General features: G+C 41.0%; 1 protein-coding gene across 1 annotated transcript; it reads left to right on the forward strand.

The window, feature by feature from the left end:
• On the forward strand, positions 1-24,642 carry LOC138976111 (Fanconi anemia group A protein-like). The gene is made up of 33 exons (XM_070348967.1): positions 1-46; positions 369-436; positions 997-1,030; positions 1,389-1,535; positions 2,368-2,444; positions 2,801-2,942; positions 3,135-3,272; positions 4,409-4,572; positions 4,956-5,051; positions 5,698-5,757; positions 6,130-6,215; positions 7,713-7,773; positions 8,328-8,454; positions 9,140-9,262; positions 9,349-9,482; positions 9,943-10,101; positions 10,478-10,671; positions 11,250-11,349; positions 12,237-12,505; positions 12,715-12,861; positions 13,769-13,880; positions 14,299-14,441; positions 15,225-15,330; positions 16,105-16,164; positions 16,995-17,081; positions 17,424-17,518; positions 17,837-17,926; positions 18,855-18,921; positions 19,464-19,541; positions 20,333-20,484; positions 21,037-21,154; positions 22,543-22,635; positions 23,336-24,642. Exons 1-33 carry the CDS (start codon positions 1-3, stop codon positions 23,402-23,404), a joined length of 3,642 nt encoding a protein of 1,213 aa, XP_070205068.1. The 3' UTR covers positions 23,405-24,642.
• Positions 24,643-25,339: the final 697 nt, after the last annotated feature.

Raw genomic sequence — 25,339 nt, forward strand, 5'->3', positions numbered from 1 at the left:
ATGAACGGGGTCTTAAAATGGGGTAAATTTACTGAGGTTCTGAACAGTAAGTCTGAGGAATCAAGGTCTTAAAAGGGAGGGTTCCACTGTATCTGCATTCTAATGCTTTGCCTTTTCCCCTTTTCGGTTCCATTGTTTTGGTTCAGTTAAGTGAATTGTGTGATAATCAGATCTCAAACTCAAGTCAACATTCAAGAAAACTTATTTGGGTACATGTATATGAAAAAAAAAATTTAAAATTAAAGAAAGGACCAAACAAAATGAAAATGGATGAATAGGTCTTAGTCAGTCATTACTTTGTGCAATTTCTTTCACAAGATTTGCTGAACAGGTTTCCCTGCTTAAGACATATTTTCTCTACTTTGCAGCTGTCTGCAGCCATTTGGTGAAGACTGGATTTCCAGAAAAGAAACCGGAAGACACATTGCTCAGAAAGGTAAATGACAAATTCACTGATTGTTCATGACATGAATACTGGAGGATTGCAACATTGTTTCCAATTTTGTAAATTGCTCAGAACAGCCCTTGCAACTACCTCTTGAAAGCAACCACATGCCCACAACAACCACTCCTATAGATCCCAGACAAGTTTTTCTTCTGTTAAACTCACCTTGCCATAGCAACCACCTGTCTAGCCCAACCACTTTGGTCGGTAGCTTGGGTGGTCGTTGTAGACAGGTTCCACTGCATATTTGAACCTCAACATTTTGGATGGAAGAATTAGTTTATAATTCATCAATACTCTTTTGGGTATTTTCGTTGGAATGGAATTATTGATTTGTGTTTGGTTTGTGTGGAACTTGTGATTGTTCAGCACTTAAATATTACGTAAGAGTTAGCTAAATAACAGATGCCTTTTTTTTTGGTATCTAAAAGTGCTATTGTAGGCTGAACTCACATTACAAATTTTCATAATTATGCAGTTTATTTGCAATCTATCCCCATTGTAGATGATTTATTTCTTTGAGATGTTTACATATTTTCTTGTTTTTGCAGGTTTGTGTGGGCATACTGGATGGAGTAACAAGAGGTAGCCATTTTATTTTACAGTCTGTTTTGTTTGCTTTACATCATTTTCATTTGGAGAGGAGAACATGTTCCAGCACATTAAATGATATGGGATCACTGATAAAAGGTGCTTACACAGTTTTTGTTTTTCTTATTGTTGAAGACATTGTAAGAACAGTGGAACCCCCCTGTTAAAACCTCAAGAAATCTGAGAAAATCAGGTCTTATAAAGGAGGTAGTCTTAAAATTGAGGCAAATTTACAAAGGTTATGAACATAATATCTGGAAAAATCAAGGTCTTAAAAATGGGGAAGTCTTAAAATGGGGGCTTAAAAGGAGGGTTCCACTGTATTTGCTAACACAAGACTGATTTATTGCAGGGTTGCTAGACAGCCAAGTGTCAGACCGGGAAGTGTTACTACACACAGACCTGGTAGGGGTCAACGCTGATGTTTCTCACGTCTGCTTCAAGAAGTTCTGCACTCACACCATCTCCCTCATCATGAGTCATCGGTCCAACATGAAAGGTAAGTCCTCACACCTCCCCTGTATATGCATCGTGAATTAATCATATTGGATTGTTTTGTTTCTAATTGCATGAATCTGTTATTTTTTAATTTTGTATGCATGTATCCTAATAGACGCTTTAAGATGGCAAATGATGCGATATGTGAAAGAAAGTTTTGATACTTTACCTAGCAGACGATTCGGTCAATGAAATTGTCAGCCAGAACATTATTATGGGAATGTTAGCTGGGGTGGTCAATAAACCTTCAAAAGGAGTGGATCCCTCGGTTCATATCGAAAACCACGCCGAGGAGACCGCGACACGCTACACACCATTGCAGTTCCAACACCGCTGCCATCTTGGTAAACAGTGCTCTCGGCAGGTGAGCACATCCAAAAGCTGCTCTCAGTGCGTTGAGCGCGAACTTTTCTGCACTACCCTAAGAAACGGGGTTTTGAAAAGCGCACTGCAATCACTTTGGTGCTCACCGCCCCAAGCAACTCAGGGGCGGATCAGTTGCTTTGTAAGGGGGGGGGGGGGGGGGCACTTTGAATCGAAAGTGAATGTGATGGGCGCAAAGCGCCCGAATTTGCTAGGGGGGTCCGGAGAAGCAAAATGGTGCCATCTGGTGCCATTTGAACTTAGAAATGGTCATAGAATCAGCATAGAAAAATCTTTTTTTTTTTCTTCTTTTTTTTTTTTTTTTTTCGGGGGGGGGGCACGTGCCCCCTGTGCCCCCCCCCCCCCCCCCCCTCGTCCGCCCCTGCAACTCGTCTCTGGTGTATGACTGTCATCCTTGTGAGAATGTCATACATGTCTGATGTGTACCATCTTTTCTGTCCTTATTGCAGTTTCTGAGGCACTCAAACGACAGACAGAATGGAAATCTGGAAAAGTTGCAGACAATCTGAAGACTCTGTACAAACAGGTGAAATAGCGATGTGTGTTGTGCCCTGTTGTCTGGGGGAGTCGAAGTGTATGTGTATATGGATCAGAGTGAGAGAGCAATTCCTATTTTTAAATTAGTTCTTTTGTTTTTGTTCCATTAGTGAATTTTGTTTTACTGCTTTTCTCATTGTCAGACTAATATAGTGTTCTGTAACATAATATTCAAGTTGAAATTCTACAATGTACTAACTTTGACTTCCTTCGTCATAAGACTTTAGTAACTTTACTGTTTTTTAAGTAATACTAATAGCTAGCAATTATCCAAGTTTTCTCTGGAACCGGTTGCATCTTTTCCAGTTCTTATGGAGATTTTTTTATGATTTTTCTGCCATGCAGTTACTGGTGCCCTTTGAGAGCAGCGAGGTGGTGGAATTGCTGCGTCGCATTCTGGAGAAGCAAGAAGTGAACTGGCAGATGCTGTTATCTTTCCTGGCTACCTTCCTGGTCTGCTTTCCGTCTGCTGCCACTGACATCCAGGGTTTGTTGCTCACTTTGTTTCTTGCATGTTACTGTAAAGAAAGTTCATGGTTAAGAGAATTTGATAGACAACTTTTTGTATTCGTTAATGCTTTTAAGTCATTGTTTCAGTCTCTTTTTCTTAGCATATCTGTATGTTCCATGGTGTGCTAGTGAATATTGATGTACAGAATCTGAACACCTTATGTTGCAGACCACGTAACAAGACTGATGACCGACAGCCTGGAGAATGCAGACATGGAGAACACGATCATCGCCTTTCTCTTTGCACGCCAGAGCTGTGTGGAAGGGGCGCACGTCTTTCCCACTTACCCACAGTGGTTCCAGGCACGTCTCCCAATACAGCAAAACTTCTGTGTTAAGACCTTCCATTTTAAGACTCCCTCTACATTAAGACCTTCCTTTTTAAGACTCCCTCTACATTAAGACCTTCCTTTTTAAGACTCCCTCTACATTAACACCTTCCTTTTTAAGACTCCCTCTACATTAAGACCTTCCTTTTTAAGACTACCTCTACATTAAGACCTTCCTTTTTAAGACTCCCTCTACATTAAGATCTCACTTTCTCAGACTTTCTCTTCATAGTGTCAGTGAATGTATCGATCTCCACTTTAAAACTCCATTTCTTGTAAGACCACAATTTGTCTAATTTTTGTGTGTGTCAGGAAATAGAGGTAGCTCTATACTTTACATAGCAATGTGGAGAAAAGACGATGTTCGGAAATAAATCTGTCGTGTTTCTATGGGTGGTGAAAGAGTGAATACTCTTGCTTTGATTGAGTCAAACCATCCCATGTGACATTATAGGCCCATTACTAGCGAGGGGTGTGTCTGAAACATCTGGACAAGGACCGCGTGTCCTTGCTTGCCTCACTCAAAGCAAGAGTATTCACTCTTTCACAAACCATACAAACCCGCCAGCTAGAGCAGCACAAAATTGTATAGGCGTAGATAAAAATGTCCACCAAAATACCCGTGTGACCTGGAATAATAGGCCATGAAAGGTGGATGCAGCGCCTAAAGGCAGTCGATCTACTGGCCGATGTGAATGCGTAATATATTGTGTAAAAAATTCCATCTCACACGGCATTAATTAGGTAACATGCGCCTTGAGTCGCCTTGTGTGGTGAGATACGTGCGCGATATAAATCCTCGTAAAAATAAAATCAAATAAATAAATAAAAATAAAATAAATAAATAAATAAATAAAATAAAATCTGCCAGTGCACAAAAGCATGTAATTTTGTTAACAAGTCAAACACTGCATGGCTTGCCTTATCTGGAAAGATTTCTTGAAAGTTTCTGATTTTGTTTAATTACTTGTATCTTTCATCTGTGAATTGAAGTATCTAACAGAGAGGGAGAGAAACATCAGGAACTGAGAGTTTGTTATCTTCAATACTGAATGGTGAATGACGCTAACCCAAATTACCTTTGAAATCTTGTGGACTATCTTCAAAATTTCAGTACCTCAAGAGATGGGTGTTGACAATAAATTTCTTTTCTCCTCTTTCGTCCAGCAAGTGTTTGGCGATGGCAGTCAGAGTCCGGCCGGATCCAAGAAGGCCTTCACCTTCCTCATAAAATTCCTCACTGACCTTGTGCCCTTTGAACCCGCGGATGTGCTCAAGGTATTGGAGTTTGTGTGGAAAGATGTGTGCTGTTCTGACATTGAGGAGTGCAACTGAACATTCTTGTCTTTGTAAAACTAATTTTTATGGTGATAAGAATTTACTAGTGCGTTTCTTACTCTCTAGCAAGAACAAACAAAATGTACTTGTTATACCAGCAGCTAGGCTGAATTGTCAGTAAAGAATGTGCAAATAAACATACCCACATTGCAGACATTTACATGTTAATTGTGACATGACTTGTTGAAAGCTGGGTAGCACAAGTACAGCTCTTGTTGCTGCTAGCTTTCAACTGGGAGGAAGTGGCACGAATTAACAAGCAATAGGGTTATAAAGTAAATAATATAAAATGAAATGGAAAGTCCTTGTGTCTTCCCTTACAGGTACACATCTTACGACCACCATTCATACCTGCGAAATGTCGAGACCTGTGGACAGACTACACCCTGCTAGCAAAGACACGCTTGGCTGACCTCAAAGTAAGTGAGCATTTTAAAGTACAGTCAAACCTGTCTATATCGACCATTAAAGGGACTGACCAAAAGTGGTTGTGATAGACAGTTGGTCATTATCGAAAGGTCAATTAGAGAGGAAAAAAAACTTGTCGGGATCCTTTGGAGTGGTCGTTTTGGACAGAAGGTCGTATTCGAGAGGTGGTCACCAGGGCAGGTTCCACTGTAACTTTATCTAAATTAACTTGCCTTTACACAACTATGTAAGTGTTTATTCACTTTCTAACCTTCCAGGCTTTTGGGTTGCTGCTGTGGTACCTGCGATGAAAGGACACCCTTAGGACCAGCCAAAAGTGTCCCTACATTGCAGGTGGCCTGTCACGACAGGTATATTTTGGTAGAGATAATAGACAAACGGACAACAGAAGTGTCCTTTGAAGGGAGGTGTCCACTCATCGGAGGGGCCACACATCGCAGGTACCACTGTACTGCTATCCATACAATCTTCCTGTTTTCATCAGAAAATCTGACAACATACATTGATTTTTTGTGCATTGCTGCTTTATATTTGTATTTGTCCATCTGTCTGTGTGAATACATGCATGCAAGCACGTTAATTAGTGTCTGTGTCATGCTATTTTTTGAGTGATTTATTGTCTTTGCACATGTGCAGGTACCGCTAGAAGAAACCAATGCATCCATTTATTCTGATCAAGGAAACTCTTCTGCTCAGGTAATTAGATATTTTGTCTTGTCAAGAATAAGGACGGGGTTGGATGCGTGTGTGTGTGTGTGTGTGTGTGTGTGTGTGTGTATGCATGCATGCATGCATGTGTGGGTGTGTATGTGTCCATCTGTGGGTGTGTCCATATGTGTGAGTATAACTGTGTATGCCTGTTGTTCAGAAAAGGGAGAGAGAAAGAATGAAATGGAGTGCATGCTATACATCATTTTACTTCTTTTTCAGACGAGAAGGGATATTTTATATTCATTGTATTAAAGTACTAAACACGATATTGAATCTAATGTTTAATCTTTATACGTCTTTGTGCAATAAGGTTTTTGTCATTGTGAGGCAGGTGAAAGGCAAATGTGCATGTTTCAGGGAGCACCAGGTTTACAGGATGTGGAGAAAGCCATTGCAGGGTTTGAGTCTTCGGGAAAACTGCCAACTAACGTCATGGAGGCAAGGTTGGTTGTGTTATCCGCTGGTATGACATTAAGGATTATAAGTATTACAGTGGAACCCCCCTTTTAAGACCTCCAAAAATCTTAGAAAATCAGGTCTTACTAGGGAGGGAGTCTTAAAATGGGGGTAAATTTACAAGGTTATGAACAAAAAAAACTGAAAAAACAGAGTCTTAACAAGTCACGTAAGGCGAAAATACAACATTTAGTCAAGCTGTCGAACTCGGAGAATGAAACTGAACGCAATGCAATTTTTCAGCAAGACCGTATACTCGTAGCATCGTCGGTCCACCGCTCGTGGCAAAGGCAGTGAAATTGACAAGAATAGCGGGGTAGTAGTTGCGCTGAGAAGGATAGCACGCTTTTCTGTACCTCTCTTCGTTTTAAGTTTCTGAGCGTGTTTTTAATCCAAACATATCATATCTATATGTTTTTGGAATCAGGAACCGACAAGGAATAAGATGAAAGTGTTTTTAAATTGATTTCAAAAATTTAATTTTGATCATAATTTTTATATTTTTAATTTTCAGAGCTTGTTTTTAATCCAAATATAACATATTTATATGCTTTTGGAATCAGGAAATGATGAAGAATAAGATGAACGTAAATTTGGATCGTTTTATACCCCCCTAATTTTTTTTACAATTTTCAGATTTTTAATGACCAAAGTCATTAATTAATTTTTAAGCCACCAAGCTGAAATGCAATACCGAAGTCCGGCCTTCGTCGAAGATTGCTTGGCCAAACTTTCAATCAATTTGATTGAAAAATGAGGGTGTGACAGTGCCGCCTCAACTTTTACAAAAAGCTGGATATGACGTCATCAAAGACATTTATCGAAAAAAAGAAAAAAACGTCCGGGGATATCATACTCAGGAACTCTCATGTCAAATTTCATAAAGATCGGTCCAGTAGTTTACTCTGAATCGCTCTACACACACACACGCACAGACAGACACACACACGCACAGACAGACAGACACACACACACACACACACACACACCACACCCTCGTCTCGATTCCCCCCTCTACGTTAAAACATTTAGTCAAAACTTGACTAAATGTAAAAAGGAGGGAGTCTTAAATTGGGGGGGTCTCAGAAGGGGAGTTCCACAGTACCATATACAACATTGTGTGCATTCGTCCAAACTAAGGCGAGGATTATGAAGTCGTACACACAGTCATACATTGCTTTCTTTTCATGTTGAGTTATTGATTCATTTATAAAGGCCTACTTCGCATTGTAAAAACAGAGTTAGCTGTTCATCACCATCGCAGGTTGAAGCCGATCGAAAGCCTAGTACATGTACTTGCTTCGCCTCTATTTGAAAAGCTTGTCCCCGCAAAAGAGGTTCTTACTCTATCATACCGCTAAAAAATCCTGACAGTTATTTTGGGAAAACATCTATTTCCAAAGTGAAATTCCTGTATTTTTCTTAAATGTCCTAAAATTATAGTTTGTGTTTATGCTAGAAAGGTTCTGTTTTATTGTTTTCAGCATCTTCAGGAAGCCATATTTTGTTGGCAAGTTTCTTCCTGCCCTGCTCCAGCCTAGACATGTAAATATTCAGTTGTTGTAGGCTTGTTGCTTTTTTATCACTTTTCCTTATTCTTATTAATTAATTAACAAAATAATGTCCACAATATATTTTGGGTTAAAATTAAGTTACATTTTTTAATAAGGTACAACTGTTTGTTTTTGTTTTTTTTTTGTTTTTTGTTTAAAACAAACATAAGTGCATACAACTACAATGTGAGGTTCACAAACAACTTTAAACAAGGTAAACCCTTGAACGGTTTTCGTGGTTTTTAATGAACTGATTTGCACAAAAAATATAAAGTAAAATAAAAATAATAATGATAATGCTAAATAAATAAATAAATAAATAAAAGAAAGGTTAAGTTTATGCAACGTTTAAGTACATGTATCGACAAAACGAAAGATTCACAAAAACTTTGAACTATCAGTCTTTAAAGTAGTCGAACAAGATACACAACAAAATGAAAAAGCGATCATGAACTCTATCTCTGAATTGCTTTTGCTTCCAGAATGGACAAAGCAAAATACCAAAAAGCTTTTTGTTTTATTTTTCTTCTTCTCATATTTGCTCAGCTACCGGATGTAGCTGACAGCAGGATGAAGTTCATTGAGGCGCTGAAGAAAGCCGGCAAGATACCATCCTCCCTGGTCACTAAGTATGAAGAGGCTTGCAGGAAGGAAACCAGACAGCTTCTGGAAGGTACGCCAGTCTTCTAGTACATTCGAACCCCCCTTTTACGACCTACACAAAAAATCTGATAAAATCCGGTCTTAAAAGAGAGGAAGTCTTAAAATGGGGGTACATTGAGTGACATGAAGAGAAAATCTGAGGACCTTGGGTCTTAAAATGGGGGTAAATTGAGTGACATGAAGAGAACATCTGAGGACCTTGGGTCTTAAAATGGGGGTACATTGAGTGACATGAAGAGAAAATCTGAGGACCTTGGGTCTTACAAGTGGAGAGGTCTTAAAATGTGGTTTCAACTGTATCATCCAAGAATAAAAGAAGTATTGATACAGTGTATTCATTCATGGAGTGAAAATAGACGAGGGATACTTTTGTAGCCATCTCCCAGCTAAATCTGATTTTGATTTAATAAGAATATTGATCTCTTATATGATCAAGAATTGTATAACTAAATAACATAAAGAAAGGAAAAGCCAAAGCGTTGTGGTCTGTGTTGTATGCATCACATTTCTGCGTGCTATCTGTGTCTTGGAAGAAGAAGAAGAAGAAGAAGGTGAGAGTGTGATGAATGTATTCTCCCCTCAGAGTCAGATGTCACCTGTAACATGAATTTACACCTGGAAGGTAAGAGTGTGATGAATGTATTCTCCCTTCAGAGTTAGATGTCACCTGTAACATGAATTTGCACCTGTTGCAGGTGTATTTGAGGTGGAAGAGGATGATGGAGTGGAGGAGATGATGATGGAGCCGTTAGAACAACTCCAACATCGCTTGAAGCAGCTCGCTGATGCCGTTGTGTCCGCTTCAACAAAGGCTAGAGGTGAGGACATTAAAAACATATCTGAGGTCAAACGTTTGGTACACGCACCTGTACTGCAGTTTTACCTTTACCTTTGCCTTCTTCAGTTGCAGAGCTGGTGTCTGTGGTCAGTGAGAAGATAGAGGGTGTGGTAGGAACGTCCAAAGACGGCGCTGAGTGCTCAGAGAGGGAGTGTATGGTTGACTTGTGTCAGCCTGACCTCATCTCCTCCCACATTCAGGTAAATGCGGACAGGTGGTGTCTTAATTCACTGTGTGTGTGTGTGTGTGTGTGTGTGTGTGTGTGTGTGTGTGTGTGTGTGTGTGTGTGTGTGTGCTTGTAGTGTGTGCTTGTGTGGGTGTGTGTGTGTGTGTGTGTGCACACATGTGTGTGTGTGAAGTTTATGAGCATTACATTCTTATTCATTAATTACATAACATGGGCTATTTAACTGTGAATTAAAAAAAAATTGTTTACTTAGGAATTCATGAGTGGATGTAAAGTCTGAAAAGTAATTTTATTTCTGTAGGTATTCTTTGCAAGAGGGAAACTGTAAAAGGCAAAACATTGTAGACGGAATGTAAAAAATTAAGGAAAGTCAAGACAAGATGCAAATAAACAGAAAATCTTTTCTGGGTCCAAATACATCTCTCCTACTGCGCATTACGTGCTGTCAGCCATGTTGACCTATTTTCTTTCAGGTGGTGGATGAAGTCCTGAACAGTGTGTGTCTCATTCTGCACAGTCTGAAAGACGCTTCACGTCAGTCCTGGCTGCATCAGCTAGTTCGCATGCTGAGTCAGCACTATTCACTCCTCCCTGCTTTCTTGGTTCGTCTTGTGGCACTCTTCAGAAACCAGGTACAACAGCTGTTATGCATTTTATGTTATTTATTCTTTCATATTGAATCAGCTTTCAAATCTTGAGATTAGGGAGAGCAATTTGACTGATGCTTGTGAAAATTCACTGTGTTAGTGTACATGATGGTCTATTTTTCAATCAGGCCATTTGCCCAGGTTTCTGTCTGCTCGTATGACTGCTGTTTAGCACCAAAAAATGTGGACTGTTTTACCATTTGTCTGAATCTCTCTGTGTGACTTTCTATGTCAGTGAGTGTCTTGGTCTGTCTGTCTGTCTGCTCTATATGTCTATCTGTTCGTGTAGCATAAAATATATATTTGTCAGGTCTGTCACCAACAACTTCATGTGCTTTCTTTCTGGGTGTTTTGTTTTCAGCAAAGAACACTGTCAGCGCACCATGTCAAAGGGGCTGCAGCATTCATGTTCCACCTCGGTAACAATTCATCCCTGTTTCCCCTGCTGTTCATCAGACAGCACCGTTCCAAGGGGAAACTACCAATAACTCTCCTGTCTTGCTTCCTCTCCAGTCTCCTTGTCGGCACTGCGCAACAAATGACAGTAGCACATCAGTAAGTTTGCAGATCAGAGCTTTAAAAGAGAGAGAGAGAGAGAGAGAGAGAGAGAGAGAGAGAGAGAGAGGGAGACAGGCAGGCAGGCAGGCAGGCAGGCAGGCAGGCAGACAGACAGACAGACAGACAGACAGACAGACAAGGCAGACAGAGAGAGAAAAGACCGCAAAGCTATTTTGTTTTGTTCTTTGTTTTTTTTCTCTCGGTGCAAATGATGTAAAAAAAATAATCCAAGTTTTGACCTTGAGAAGGGTTGTTACCAATAATTTCACCGGGAGTAGAGCTTTTTTATTGACCTTTTCTCTTTGGTGTATGTCTGTGTGTGTTTGTGTGTGTGTGTGTATGTGTGTGTGTGTGTGTGTGTGTGTGTGTGTGTGTGTGTGTGTGTGTGTGTGTGATTAAGATTTGATTTGGTTTATGCCTTCTGAATGCCTGGCCTCAATTTGTTTGGCTGAGGCTGACTGCATTGTAGGTGTGCATTGTCATGTTTGTGTGTCTGTGTGTGCCGATCTTCTTTTGTTTTTTGTTTGTTCGTTTTTCGTTTTTTTGCATTGACAGCATTATAAGAATGATTGCAGGTTCCTGGCGGCATACCTAAAAGTTGCTTTCCTGTGTGAGAGTGAAAAATCCTGGGCCAGTGAACAAAACATGATTCTTCCTTCACAGCTCATTGTAATGGTAAGTGAAGAGAAGCTCATGTTTTTGGTGGGTTTTTATTGTTGTTGTTGAGTCACTTGAGAAAAAGTGACTCTATGTAATCGGTCAGTGTTAGTCTGTCCGGCCGGCCATCCGGCCGGCCGTCCGTAGACACCACCTTAACGTTGGACTTTTCTCGGAAACTATCAAAGCGATCGGGCTCATATTTTGTTTAGTCGTGACCTCCAATGACCTCTACACTTTAACGATGGTTTCGTTGACCTTTGACCTTTTTCAAGGTCACAGGTCAGCGTCAAAGGAAAAATTAGACATTTTATATCTTTGACAAAGTTCATCGGATGTGATTGAAACTTTGTAGGATTATTCTTTACATCAAAGTATTTACATCTGTAGCCTTTTACGAACGTTATCAGAAAAACAAGGGAGATAACTAGCCTTTTCTGTTCGGCAACACACAACTTAACGTTGGGCTTTTCTCGGAAACTATAAAAGTGACCGGGCTCAAATTTTATGTGAACGTGACTCATTGTGTTGTGAATAGCAATTTCTTCCTGTCCATCTGATGCCTCATATAATATTCAGAACTGCGAAAGTGACTCGATCGAGCGTTTGCTCTTCTTGTTGTTGTTGTTGTTGTTGTTGTTGTTGTTGTTGTTGTTGTTGTTGTTGTTGTTGTTGTTGTTGTTGTTGTTGTTTGTCAGACCACAGCTTGTGTTCATACTGTTCAGTGCCAAGAAATGTTGACTATGTGTATCTTACTCAACCTATATTTTTTTGTCTCTGTGAGACGGAGAGTATGCAGGTGTTTCTTTGGGGTTTGGGGTTGTTCTTTTTTTTAGCTTGGGGAAATATGCTGTAAGTTTAAACAAAGGTATAGTGTGTACTTACCTACCTTTTTTCTCTTTCAGTTCTGCATTCTCAGCTGGAGACTTATACCAGAAACACAACCTTCCCTCCCCATAACTTCACAACAGCAACTGTGGCAACATCTGACACGAGAAATGCACAGCACAAAATACGAGACCGATGGAAGAGGGACGGAAGATGCTGCTCTTGCTCTGTATGCGTCAGAGAAGTTTCAAGAACTGCTCAAAACTCAGAGACCTACACTAGAAGACTGGGTGGATTTTGAGTTAGGGGTGGTTCCAGCTCAGGATTGTTTGTCACCGTTACAGAGGTAACACTTGCTTCTGTGTCTCAAAACAAGTGTGGGTGTGTCCGTCTCTCTCTGTCTGTCTCTGCATGGCTTTCTGGCTTACTGTATCTGCTAAGTACATGTATGTTTATGTGCATGAGAATACATTTTCCTGTTTAACTTTAAATGTTTACTAGCCTGTACTTTTTGTAGGAAAAAGTTGAGTCATTGCTTCTTGTTTCCCCTTTCAGGCACACTTACCAGTTTAGCATGATGAGTCACTTCTGTTCAGCTGTGAGCAGTGGCAAGTTGGATCCCTCGCAGTGTAAAAATGTGAACACAGATCTTCATCAGTGCTGCAGTGTGCTGATGAAAAAGCTGGCTATGGCTCTTTCCAGGTGACTAGGCTTTTGTTCTTGTCGCTCATTGTACATGTGTGGACTTCTTTGCTCGACTAATGTACTTCACACTCCTGAAATGAACACTGTCAAATCTAATTATTCCATTTTCAATCTTATGCTTCTGTTATTCTACAGAACAGAAAATTACATTCATATTACAGTGGAACACCTCTTTTTGATATATGTACCTACACAAATCTGAGAAAATCATGTCTTAAAAAGGGGGGGGGGGTCTTAAAATGGAGGTAAATTTACAGATGTTATGAACAGAAAGGCTGTAAAAGCATAAAGATCTTAAGGGCGGGGATGTAGCTCAGTCGGTAGCGCGCTGGATTTGTATCCAGTTGGCCGCTGTCAGCGTGAGTTCGTCCCCACGTTCGGCGAGAGATTTATTTCTCAGAGTCAACTTTGTGTGCCGACTCTCCTCGGTGTCCGAACACCCCCGTGTGTACACGCAAGCACAAGAACAAGTGCGCACGAAAAAGATCCTGTAATCCATGTCAGAGTTCGGTGGGTTATAGAAACACGAAAATACCCAGCAGCATGCTTCCTCCGAAAGCGGCGTATGGCTGCCTAAATGGCGGGGTAAAAAACCGTCATACACGTAAAAATTCCATTCGTGCAAAAAACACGAGTGTACGTGAGAGTTTCAGCCCACGAACGCAGAAGAAGAAGAATAAAGATCTTAAAAAGGAGAGGAGTCTTAAATTGGGCGTCTTACATGGGGGGTTCCACTGTACCATCTCGTGACAATCACCATGACTTGCTTCTATCAATGATGCATACACCTCAGAGCCGCAAAACCCTGGAGAGATCTGTTATGCTAAATCTTTTATCTTGTATCTTGACGTTCCAAACAACGGATGTGGTATGGATATGATAGATCTTCTTTCCATTATGACAGGTTTCAAACGGAATCAGGAAGGTGCCCCGGATGCCAGCAGACAGCTCACAGCGACATCACAGAAACACGTGTAAATCAAGAAGCTGCTTCCGGTCTTCTTTCACTCTTGGCAGTAAGTTCATTTCTTTTCTGTGGAAGTAGCCTTTCACACTTAAAATTGTGACTAGAATTGTTTTAAGTTGGTTCTATGTGATTCCTGTAATGTTATGACGTCACTAAAATGTGTATTCAATTGCCAATGTGCTAGAGCCATGACATATTACATTGCTGGAGATTCTGGGTAAGAATTATGGTGGAATAAGTCACGCCATCCCTCCATGCTGCCTGTGTCTGCTTTATTTCTACCAGTATGTTTGTATTAGTGACCGCGTCCCATATGACAAGAACACGAGAATTACCATATCTGAAACATTTACAGAATCATACAGTGGTGTTTTGAGTTTATGAGACACAATTATTTTCAGTCGTGACTTACCAGAGAAAAGAAACCTTGTGATTACTGAGTCATTTCTTTGTTCTTTTCTTTTCAGAAACTGGTGCAGAATTTCCCTTCAACGGACGATGGCAATAGCAGTGGTAGAGCTGACACCTTGTGGTTGGTTCAGCAAGTGTTCAGTTTGAATGCACCCTCTGCTGACAGCCCACCGACATGTCTCCCACAGGCTCTGCTTAGGTACAAATCTTCCCAGTGTGACAGGGTGATGCAGTAGTCCCCCTTTCACGACAGCTGCTCTTCACTGACAGAGTTGTCTCCCTGCCATGAGTGAGCTATTTATAGTAGCTCTACGTTTTTGGTACGTCGGTAGACAGCTCACCCGTGAGATGTGGAGAGCTGTTTGTGATGGGGTGTGGCTGCTGTTGTCACCTGGTTTGCTTTGGCGATCCTTTCACATAGCAGGTCATGTCTCGTGTGTCAGGCTGTATTTTACCCTCACTGAATAGTACTGATTCAGCTGGTTACAGTTATTAAAAGTAATAATTTGGTGAATGTTTGCATCATTGCATAAAGCTACACAGTTGAATGCTAGTTAACGCAGCTGCCACACCTGATGCAGGTTTTGAACAACGCAGCTTCACAATTTCTTTGCTGTCTGATTAAGACAAAGGTAGATCTAAAAGCTACAGAGACAGATTTCTGATTTTTGATGTTCATGTCATCTGCTTCTGCTTTCATGGCTTGCAACTCCAACGTAAACTCGTGCGTGTTTTTTGCATAAGCGTGTTTTTATGTGTATGATGACTGTTTTTACCCCGTCATTTTGCAGCCATTTTTTTTTGGGGGGGGGGGGATATTATGTCCATGTGATGAGCATTTTCTTTTTCTTTCTTTTAACTGAGTCAAAGTTTTCAGATGTATACCTTTCAGATCAGAGCAAATTATGAACACAAAGATGAATCAGCTACAGAGACAAGTTTTTGATTTTTTAATGATGATGAGTATTTTCATTTGTGATAGGGTGGTACTGTGCTGTCCAGCCTACCTGCTGTTCACAAACTCCATGAGTGACGGAGGCAACCAGACATTGGTGAAAGACACCGTCAGATTCATGGAGAAGTTTTTGGTAAGCACCACACTCACTGCAGTATTTTGTCCTTTCGCATATCGTCACGCTCATAAGAACCATACCTAATTCAGTGTTAGGTGTTTCTGCAGTGAGACTACAGGGGAAGCTACTGGAAGGGTACCTGTCATGTGTTAGAGAGTATAAACTCTCAGACCAACGGAAACCATTGCCACGGTTACGTGAGCAAAACTGCCGTTCTCGTTTCTGAGTTAGGCACTTTTCCGTTTTGACACATAAAGACTTGTTAAGGTATGCACGCCTTTTCAGGTTTTTTATGCAGTTGTGGTGATAGAAAATGTAGCTGTCAGCTCTTTATCTCATGCGTATACCGCTGTCAACTGCTCGAGATAGGCAATTTGAAACTTACAACTAAAATTAGATGGGCAGAAACCAAAAACGTTTTTTCGCAAAACTCTACAAAAAATGACATAGGCAATTATCTTATGAGCGTGACGATATTGTCTTGTGTAAGTGAAGCACAAATCATTACATATGAATTAATGGTTGACCAGTAAGACAAATTGGTATGTACATAACTCGTGGGGATTGTTTATGATGGGGGTAAAACCTATTCAGAGCCGCTCCCTCGTTCAGACTGCTTTCTTCATTTAGCTTTGCATGTGCTTCCCTGCACATCATTTTGACGTTTTGCACACAGAAAAGGCTAACTTTTCATCCCTTCCAAGATTTACGCCAAAACTAAAGTAATGTAATTAAGCGTTCAGAAAGTTGGCCTTTCACTGATCATTGTGCTCACATTGTCTTCACTAGGTGATGCACGCATCAGAAGGTGGAGTTTTGGCCCTTGATGTGATTTGCCATTTGCTGCAGGTGAGTAGCAAAACAACAAACTAAAACATTGTTCTAGTGGTTATAATGGTTAAGTTTTAGTTTAATGTTAATTCAAGTTAATCTTTGAAAGTCCATGAAAGAAGGAGAAGGTGGTGATGGAGTGGTTTTGTTTGTTTGTTCGTTCATGGGCTGAAACTCCCACGGCTTTTACGTGTATGACCGTTTTTACCCCGCCATTTAGGCAGCCATAGGCCGCTTTCGGAGGAAGCATGCTGGGTATTTTCGTGTTTCTATAACCCACCGAACTCTGACATGGATTACAGGATCTTTTTCGTGCGCACTTGGTCTTGTGCTTGCGTGTACACACGGGGGGTGTTCGGACACCGAGGAGAGTCGGCACACAAAGTTGACTCTGAGAAATAAATCTCTAGCCGAACTTGGGGACGAACTCACGCTGACAGCGGCCAACTGGATACAAATCCAACGCGCTACCGACTGAGCTACATCCCCGCCCGAGTGGTTTTGTTATTTTGTTAGATTTCAGGCATAACGGGGAAATCCGGGGGGGAAGAAAAGATGTGTGATGTCTTTCAGACGTACAGATGAGGAAATGAGGTCTCAATAAGGAGGGAGCTTTAAAATAGGCTTAAACTTACAGAGGTTATGAACAGAACATCTGAGAAAACAGGGTATTAAATGAGAGGGAGTCTTCAATCGGGGGATTTAAAGGGGGGGGTTCCACTGTATAACATTTGATTGAGTGTAGGCAAAGGAGCAGCAATGTGTGAGTCAGCACAGTTCACCTTCCATTTGTTTAGTCTTAGTCATTTTTGACTGTAACTCATATTGTATGGTTTCTCTTACTTCAGGGGTATGTGACAGCAGCTGAGCAATGCTCAGAAAGAAGTATGATGAAGGGCTTTGAGGATCACCCGTTGATTGTCTTGTCCACACTTGTAAGTACATGTCCACATCTCTCAACTTTTACAGAAAACAAGGCGATGAGATAATTCATTTAAAACTTGTTCACATGCAAACTGTGGTTGTGTGATTACAAAAAAGAATGCAGCTTATAGTCGAAGGTTTACCAGTGTATCAGTTTGGATAAAACAGTAACTGTATTTGTTTCATGTACCTCTATTAAATTACAACCATTTCTTCTCCTTTTTTTTGTGAGAACTTTTTGAAGCTGTCTTTTTTTCTGTTCTTTTTTATGTAAACTCTGAATTCTGTCAAACCCTTGCTGCTGCTATTATGAGAGTAGGCCTACTGATATTTTGTTTTTCACTGGCATGTAGGTTCACCTGAGCAGTGTGCGTGTTCTGGTTCCATCCCTATTTGTCAACGCATCTTCTTGGAACACACTGCCACCTCTGCTTGACGTCTTTGACAGGTGTGTTGATCCTCACATGCATGTGTGACAGGGAACTGGTAGATAACAGTGAGATAGAGTAGTGGGAAATGATGGGGTAAGAGTGGAAAACATCCATGCTGAGTTTTCTTTGTCATACTCTGTGGAATATCAAAGTGAAAATACCATTTTATTTTGTACTGGTATGACCATTGATGCAAGATGTGTGTGTATGTATGTTTGTGCATGTTCATATATCTGTCAATGAGTGTGTGTGTGCATGTATGCGTGTATGCATGAATGGGTTTGCGTCTGCTCAGCATAATTCAATCTATTTGTGTATATATTCTGACTTTTCAGATTTTTCCAAGAAGGAACACTATCTGTAAGGCAAACATCTTGTGACTCTTTCAGTTTGGCTGCTGCCGTCCTTGCTGTCATCAAACACAGGTACGCTTTTTTGCATATATGCTTTATAAGCTTTTGTGAACACATGAATGTTGCATTTGTGAGATTCCATGTGTCTCTGATTCTGTCTTTATGCTGTACTGTATATCAAAATGTCTTGAGAGCGTGAAGTAATAAGCTTTTTCCTCTCTTGTAGTACATGTACTTTGATACATGTACCGTATTTGACGGATTACAAGACGCACCGTTTTATAAGCCGCACCCCCGACTTTTAACAAAAAAATTGGGACGAGCCACGTATAGGCCGCGTCACTATATTAGCCGCCGTCGAAAAAAATATAATCAGATCGTGTCAATCAATCAAAACAACCAGGCAAACGAAAGTACGGTATTTGGCGAAATCGGCTCCGAGAATAAACAAGTGAAACAAAGAAGAAAAGTGAAAAAGTTTGAAGAAAAATATCACACACACAATTTGTAACCAACACACACATGTAGTCCCGCCCGGAATAAGCTTTTTTGGGATGATTTACGACTTTTGCGCACATTTCGAGCAGACGAAAACACAACATGGTGGCTCTCGCTCCTCCAACTATCGCGAGACACAAAAAAACGAAATCTCGCGTGCGCGAGATCCTGATACATCCGGTGTTTCTTTGTACGCTATCTTGTCACGACGACTTGTTGACAAACGAAGATTCGCGAAAGAAAGAGAAAAGCGCCGAGTCTTGAGTAGAGAGCTAATAAAGTACCGGTAATCGCTAATCGAGCGAAATGAAAATCCGCGGCGACTTCCATTAGGTGAATGCTATTCAAGTTTAGGTAACGTTTTAGCTGCATCTTTTTATAAGCTGCAATGCGATTTTTTTTTTTTAAAGTCGCGGCTTGTTGTCCGTCAAATACGGTACTCGTTTTGTAGAAATGCCATTCTTGCTTCTTGAATCTTTGCATCTTTTTCTGTGTCCTACAGGGGTTTGATGTGTGACACAGAGAGAAGAAAAGACATGGTTAGGCAGCTTGACCACTCCCAGCCTAAGGTACAGTCATCTGTTTTTCCAGCCAGTCAGTCTTTACTGATCAGCTCCTACATTATTCCTGTCAGCAGACTTGATATCCAAGGTATATTCTAAAATTGAAGCCATTTGTTGACTACTGACTTGTTTCAATCAGCATTTTCTAGCAGTCACACTGTTTCACTTGAAAGCATCCTTGGAAGATGTGAGTCAATAACGTAAATGAATGATCTGGCTGATTAAATTCTTCAGTAGCAATAGACGAATTCAGAAAATACCTCTGTTGGGTTTGTATGGGTTATGAAAGAGTGAATACCCTTGATTTTTACTCAGACAAACATTGGAGGTACCAATCACTAGCAAGGGGTGTGTCGGAAACATGTGAACAGGAGTACTGGTGACTTTATTTGTCAGAGGAGAAGCAAGGGTATTCACTCTTTCACAACCAATGCAGAGTTATTTCCAAAAATCGTCTAGTGCAAGAATAAAAACTGTGTTTGAATAAGCAGCAAAATCAGTTCTTGTTCACATCCAAAATGTTCAGTATTTATTGATTTATTTTTCAGGTTGTAGCAATACTGTGTGAGCTGCTGCTTGTGTCCCTGTCTGACGCCCAGTCTTGCTGTCACCACTCACCTAATGGGGTAAAGAAGATTATGTATTGTAACAATTAGATTTTAGCAGATGATTTGATTGTTTAAAATTGTAGTGATTTCATTGTTTTGGTAGCACTTTAGCGGCTGTTATAGCACATGGATCTTGCTTGTTCCTTGCATTTGTGTTAAATAAATTTTTTAATGTGTTATTGTAGGTATGCTATATTTAGAGCGCTGTTATGCAGGGATCACCTTCAACTGAAATTTATAATATTTTACCTGAAAGCTTCTCAAAATACCAAAACTGAGATCGGCACCCTGTCCTACTTACCAGTTGATATTTCTTGTGACCAGTTTTTTACCGACATGTATTATACCAATAACTGTGTTTTAGACTTGTTTTGACCGGTTTTTATAACAGAATTACCGGGGTGTTTTTTTGTAAGAGCCAAGATTTGTAGTTGTAAAGTCTGACTGGCTATGCTGGCGAAGGCCTAAAAAAACAATAGGTGTGGTTACGGTAACCCGACCTACCCTATTTTTAGGGGCCTACTATAACTTTTTATTACATTTGTCAACAACAACAACAACAACAACAACAAAAAAGAAAACGAGTGCAGAAAACGCAATGGAAGTGAAAGCGCTCGAGTCGCACACTTATTTCCCTGTCAAGTAGGTTTAATTTATACACATTAGAAAAAAAGTTTTAAAAAAAAAGTGATTGCCTACCTTTCTACCCTATTTTTTGGGGCTATGTTACCTTAACCACACCTATTTTTTTTTTTTTGTTGCCTAACATGATTGCTGGTTATGTGTGTGATACATTCGTGTGCCTGCAGGTGAAGACTTCTCAGCTGTGGCTGTCGGAAATCTGGCGACAGTTTCCACACTTGATTCCCTGTGCTGGTGACGGGCGATCAGAGTTTGCATCCTTCAGGCATTCTTTACTGCCCGCTGACAGTCTGCCGTTTGTAGAAGTTGCCATCTTGAGGTATGTTTGCAATCAGCAGTCTCCTGACTTAGCCCCGCGGTAGTGACATCACATACCGCAAGAAGAGTGACCATTTGAGATTTATTCAGTTTGGCGATGAACCTCACATGGAGCTGTATCGGGATGCTTTTTTTTTAGGGGGAGGGGGATGGAGAGAGGTTTATAAACATCATGCACAGGTGTTTCATATTGCTGAAGTAAGCTGTCTGTCCATTATGTGTGTGTGTTGGGTTTGTTTGCAGATCAATAAATTAAGTCTGTAGGCAAATTATGCGTCATTGTTGAAGACAGTAAGGATGTTATGTTAGCTGCAAAATCCAGTAATTAAATCATTTTTCCTTCTCTCACATCAGCGTCAAGGAAAGCATAACATGTTCAACATGTTGTGTTATGTAAGATTCGGCAATCCTCATTTCATCCCTTTTTGACAATTTTCTATTCTCATGTTTGATTTCGTAGCATATGTTTTGAAACAAAGTGCATGCCAGGTAGGGCTTTATGTGCATGAGACTCTGAACAACCTGTTACATGGAGCTCATTTTCACCTCACAGGTGCATGGGGCAATTGGCGCCAGAGACGATAGCAGCAGAGAAGGGGGTGGTGGAGATGGGGGTCTGTCTTTTCTCTCGTCTTTGTCAGCGCTTTGAAGACACACACTCTTCACAACAGGTAAGGAAGTACAGTTAGGGGCTCATATTACAGTGGAACCCCCCTGTTAAGACCTCCAACAATCTGAGAAAACAAGGTCTTAGGAAGGAGGGAGTCTTAGAATCAGGGTAACTTTACACAGGTTATCAACAAAAAGCCTGAGAAAACAGGGTCTTAAAAGGGAGGGAGTCTTAAATTGGGTGGTCTTAAGTACAGTTAGTGCATCACATTATCTGATTTTCTGGTTTGATGGATTAGGAGCATCTTAATTGAAATCCAATTCAGAAAATGGTTTCTGCTGAAAGGGAGATACAGATGTCTTCATGCAGTGTCTTTCAATGCTAAATAGTAGAATGCATTTGTTGATGTTCTCTTTCTTGTGTAAATGTGATGTCTGTCTTCCACTAATATGTAGGTACCGTTTTACCTGCAATGTGAGGCCACTCTGATAAGTGGTTACCTCCCATGAAAAGATTCCTTCTGGAGTCCCTTTGTCTATTATCTTGACCAAAATATACCTGTCATGACAGGCCACCTGCAATGTAGGGACACTTTTAACTGGTGGCAAGGGTGTCCTTTCATCCCAGGTACCACTGTACTACCGTTTGACCTCAACAATTGTCTGTTTATACTTTCAGATACTTGTTTTTTTCAACTTATATATGTTGTTTTCTTGTTCATATTTCTGCTAATATTAGGTACCCAGCATGCATGCATTCTAGCAGTTTCTGTGAAGTACATGTTCTGTTGTTGAGAACCAGTTCTGTATGTGTGTGGTAAGGGGGTGTTAGTGCGGGAGCTAGTAGGTGGGAGACCCCCCGCGGGTTGGGGGGAAGAATTTACCCGATGCTCCCCAGCATGTCGTAAGAGGCGACTAACGGATTCTGTTTCTCTTTTTACCCTTGTTAAGTGTTTCTTGTATAGAATATAGTCAATTTTTGTACAGATTTTAGTCAAGCAGTATGTAAGAAATGTTAAGTCCTTTGTACTGGAAACTTGCATTCTCCCAGTAAGGTAATACATTGTACTACGTTGCAAGCCCCTGGAGCAAATTTTTGATTAGTGCTTTTGTGAACAAGAAACAATTGACAAGTGGCTCTATCCCATCTCCCCCCTTTCCCCGTCGCGATATAACCTTCGTGGTTGAAAACGACGTTAAACACCAAATAAAGAAAGAAAGAAAGTAGGTGGGAGTAACCGTTTGTCAAGTTTTTGATGCTGCTGATTACAGCACTTGGAAGTCGGGGGTATATGTTAACTAATTTTGGTCTGTTTGTGTATGTAATTTTTGCCTTTCTCTTTAATTACATCCATTTTCCACCATGTTGGCCAACACAATAAAATCAGCGTCAGTGTGTTGTACATGTACATACTTGCATTGTTCAACAAGCTTCGTTCTGTGTCCACAGATGAAGGATGTCGGTGTGCTGTTGGAGCTGTCAAGAACTGTGGTGTCATTGGTCAGACTGGCTCCTCTCAGTCTGCTGCAGTGTGTTGACGGGGTAAGGAAGGCTACGATGTGTAATTCATTGACTAGGGTAACAATGAACGTTCGTTTCTTGTTTGATTGTTTGTTCTTTTGCATTTAGGCGTCTGTCAGTCCCTTTGCCCCGTGCATGCCTCACTAGCCCTCTCCTTTCTGGACCCTTGTGTGTGTCTTTGTGTGTGTGTTTGAGAGAGTCAGAGTGTGTGTGTGAGAGAGAGAGAGAGAGAGAGAGATGCTGTCATGTTTGATATATGTACCGGTTGTAACGGGTCTGTTGGCCTAAACAATAAACTTTCTGAGTTCTGAATTCCTTTCTGGACCCTCCTCCCTCTCCCTCTCCCTCTCCCTCTCCCTCTCCCTCTCCTCTCGCCTTCTGTTGAGTGTGTGGGCTGGATTTAGTTATAGTCATACCCATGCAAGCCCAGGTAAGTTCCATGGAAAATCTAGCCTTCTTTAAACGACAAGAGATTAATTCCTGTCTATATTCTTCTATTTAGCTGATTGCATGGTTAGGTGAGTGGGTGAGTTGATGGCTTGCTTACTTGCTTCCTTGCTCACTCTTCTTTTTTGGGGAAGAAAGTAGGTGTTTCAGATGAACGTTATCGGTATTGTGTAACAACTGCTTTACGTTTTGACCAGTGTTGCCTGTCCATACTGAACCCTTGTGGGTAATAATTCCCCTTATGTTCACGCAAGATACATTTCTCTGTGACCAGGACACCATCAAGCAGTGCGGCCTGGAGATGCTGGCTGTCTACCACCAGAGGATGAAAGCCAGGACATAGCTAGTGCTTCAACATCTCACTTCACACACACGCACGCACGCACGCACACACATATGCACGCGCACACACACACACAGAGGCAGACACACACACACACCACACACACACACACACACACACACCACACACACACACTACACCACACACACACACCACACACACACAAACACCACACACATACTGTACACACACACACACACACACACACACACACAAAACCCCATGGCAAATGCTTCTCTATTGGTCCTAAGAGGTCATATAACTCAACTAGTCAGTCAAATATTTCTTGTCTTTACCGTCTTCAGAAACTCGCTTCTTACCAAAACCACTGCAAATGTTTCTCGTCTGCACTATCTTTCTTCTACCTGTCGTGATAGACAACCCATGGCGTTGCTGTTTCATTTTGTTTTTTAGGGTTGTTTTTCATTTATCAAACAACAAGAATAAGGATGGCAGAATTGTGTTAATATTTTGCTGTGGTTGTTGGCTCACGTAAGTGTAGCCTATGCGATCGTAACTTTGTCTGTCTGTGCGTTTGTGCGTGTGTGTGTGTGTTTGTTTGTGCGTGTGTATGTCTGTGGTAGAAACTTTAACATTTCGTCATTTGAAGACGTCACATTATGGCGTAAGAGGGTTAGACGTCACGCGAAGGAATTACTGAAAGTCTCGGTCATTGTTATTTTTTATTTTGAGCGGGCCGAGACTAGTTGGCAGTCGTGTCCCTGTAAGTAGGCTACATGCAGACAGACAGATCTAGATCTAGTGTCTCGCTTTCTTGCACAGTTTCACCTATGCTTACTGTGTGTGTGTGTGTGTGTGTGTGTGTGTGTGTGTGTGTATGTGTGGCGGAGTGATTGAGTTTGTGTTACTGTTTGTCGATTTCTTACGTGAGCCTCGAAGGCTTCGCCTCTTGTTTTCTGTTGAAATACTTTCCTTATTATGTTTTTTTGAGACATTAAGATTTGTAAAGTGGTAGTACTGTACTCCCTGTGTGTGTGTGTGTGTGTGTGTGTGTGCGTACGTGGATGTGTGCATGCGTGCGTAGTGGGTGCATGCGTGCATGCACACGCACTTGCATGTGTGTGTGTGTGTTTCATGTGTCTGTCTGTTAGCATGATTTACAAGTGCAGAATGTCTAATCATTTGTTTGATAACTTTCTGTGGCGAAAACATTTATTCTTGTGGTTTATCTGCTGTTCTAGAGTGTCACTGGAATTGTGTGCAATAAAACCTTGGACATCCCTGTGGTTGACTCTTTGATTCGTGAAACAGAGATTAGAAATAAGTTACAATGTATTACAGTCGAACCTGCTCGAAGGACCACCTCTCAATAACGACCACCTGCCCACAAGGACCACCCCAAAAGATTCCCGACGAGTTTTTGTTCTATATAATTCACCTTTCCATGGTGACCACCTATCTATAACGACCACTTTTGGTCAGTCTGGGATGGGCATACTGGACAGGTTTGATTGTATTTACAGTGTTCATTTCAAAGTTATTCTTATGAATGCAAGGGAACACATCATGTAGCAAGTGCTTTTAAACAGTGATCTGAATGATAAAAGGGTTTTCCGGCCGAATTATAAGTGACTGGAAATATTTAATAGTAATTTGGCACGTGTGGAAAACCTAACAGTACGAAAGTGTTGAGTGTTTTGGCCTAGCAAATCACTCGCACTCACACACACACTCACACACACACACCACCATCACACACACACACAAACATGCACACACCGTCGAACACACACACACACACTTACAAGAAAACTTCTCACAGACGGCACAGCCGAATGGAAAGAAGTCGGGAAGAATGTCATGATGTGACCACAGGACATAGTCGGACCAGTCATCCGAAAAAGACAATGCCAATGGTCACCGTCATTAATAGCCCTGGGAGCAAAAGAATTTGTCAACAGAAGCGATGGTCAG

Source organism: Littorina saxatilis, linkage group LG1 (assembly GCF_037325665.1).
Source record: "Littorina saxatilis isolate snail1 linkage group LG1, US_GU_Lsax_2.0, whole genome shotgun sequence".
NCBI classification, from domain to species: domain Eukaryota; kingdom Metazoa; phylum Mollusca; class Gastropoda; order Littorinimorpha; family Littorinidae; genus Littorina; species Littorina saxatilis.

What these genes read in the sequence shown, in the direction of transcription:
- LOC138976111 (XM_070348967.1), top strand. Translation starts at nt 1, where the DNA reads ATGAACGGGGTCTTAAAATGGGGTAAATTTACTGAGGTTCTGAACA. An exon ending in TCATCTCCTCCCACATTCAG is followed by an intron (nt 9,483 to 9,942) that starts GTAAATGCGGAC and finishes ATTTTCTTTCAG; the next exon opens with GTGGTGGATGAAGTCCTGAA. An exon ending in TTGACCACTCCCAGCCTAAG is followed by an intron (nt 18,922 to 19,463) that starts GTACAGTCATCT and finishes TTTATTTTTCAG; the next exon opens with GTTGTAGCAATACTGTGTGA.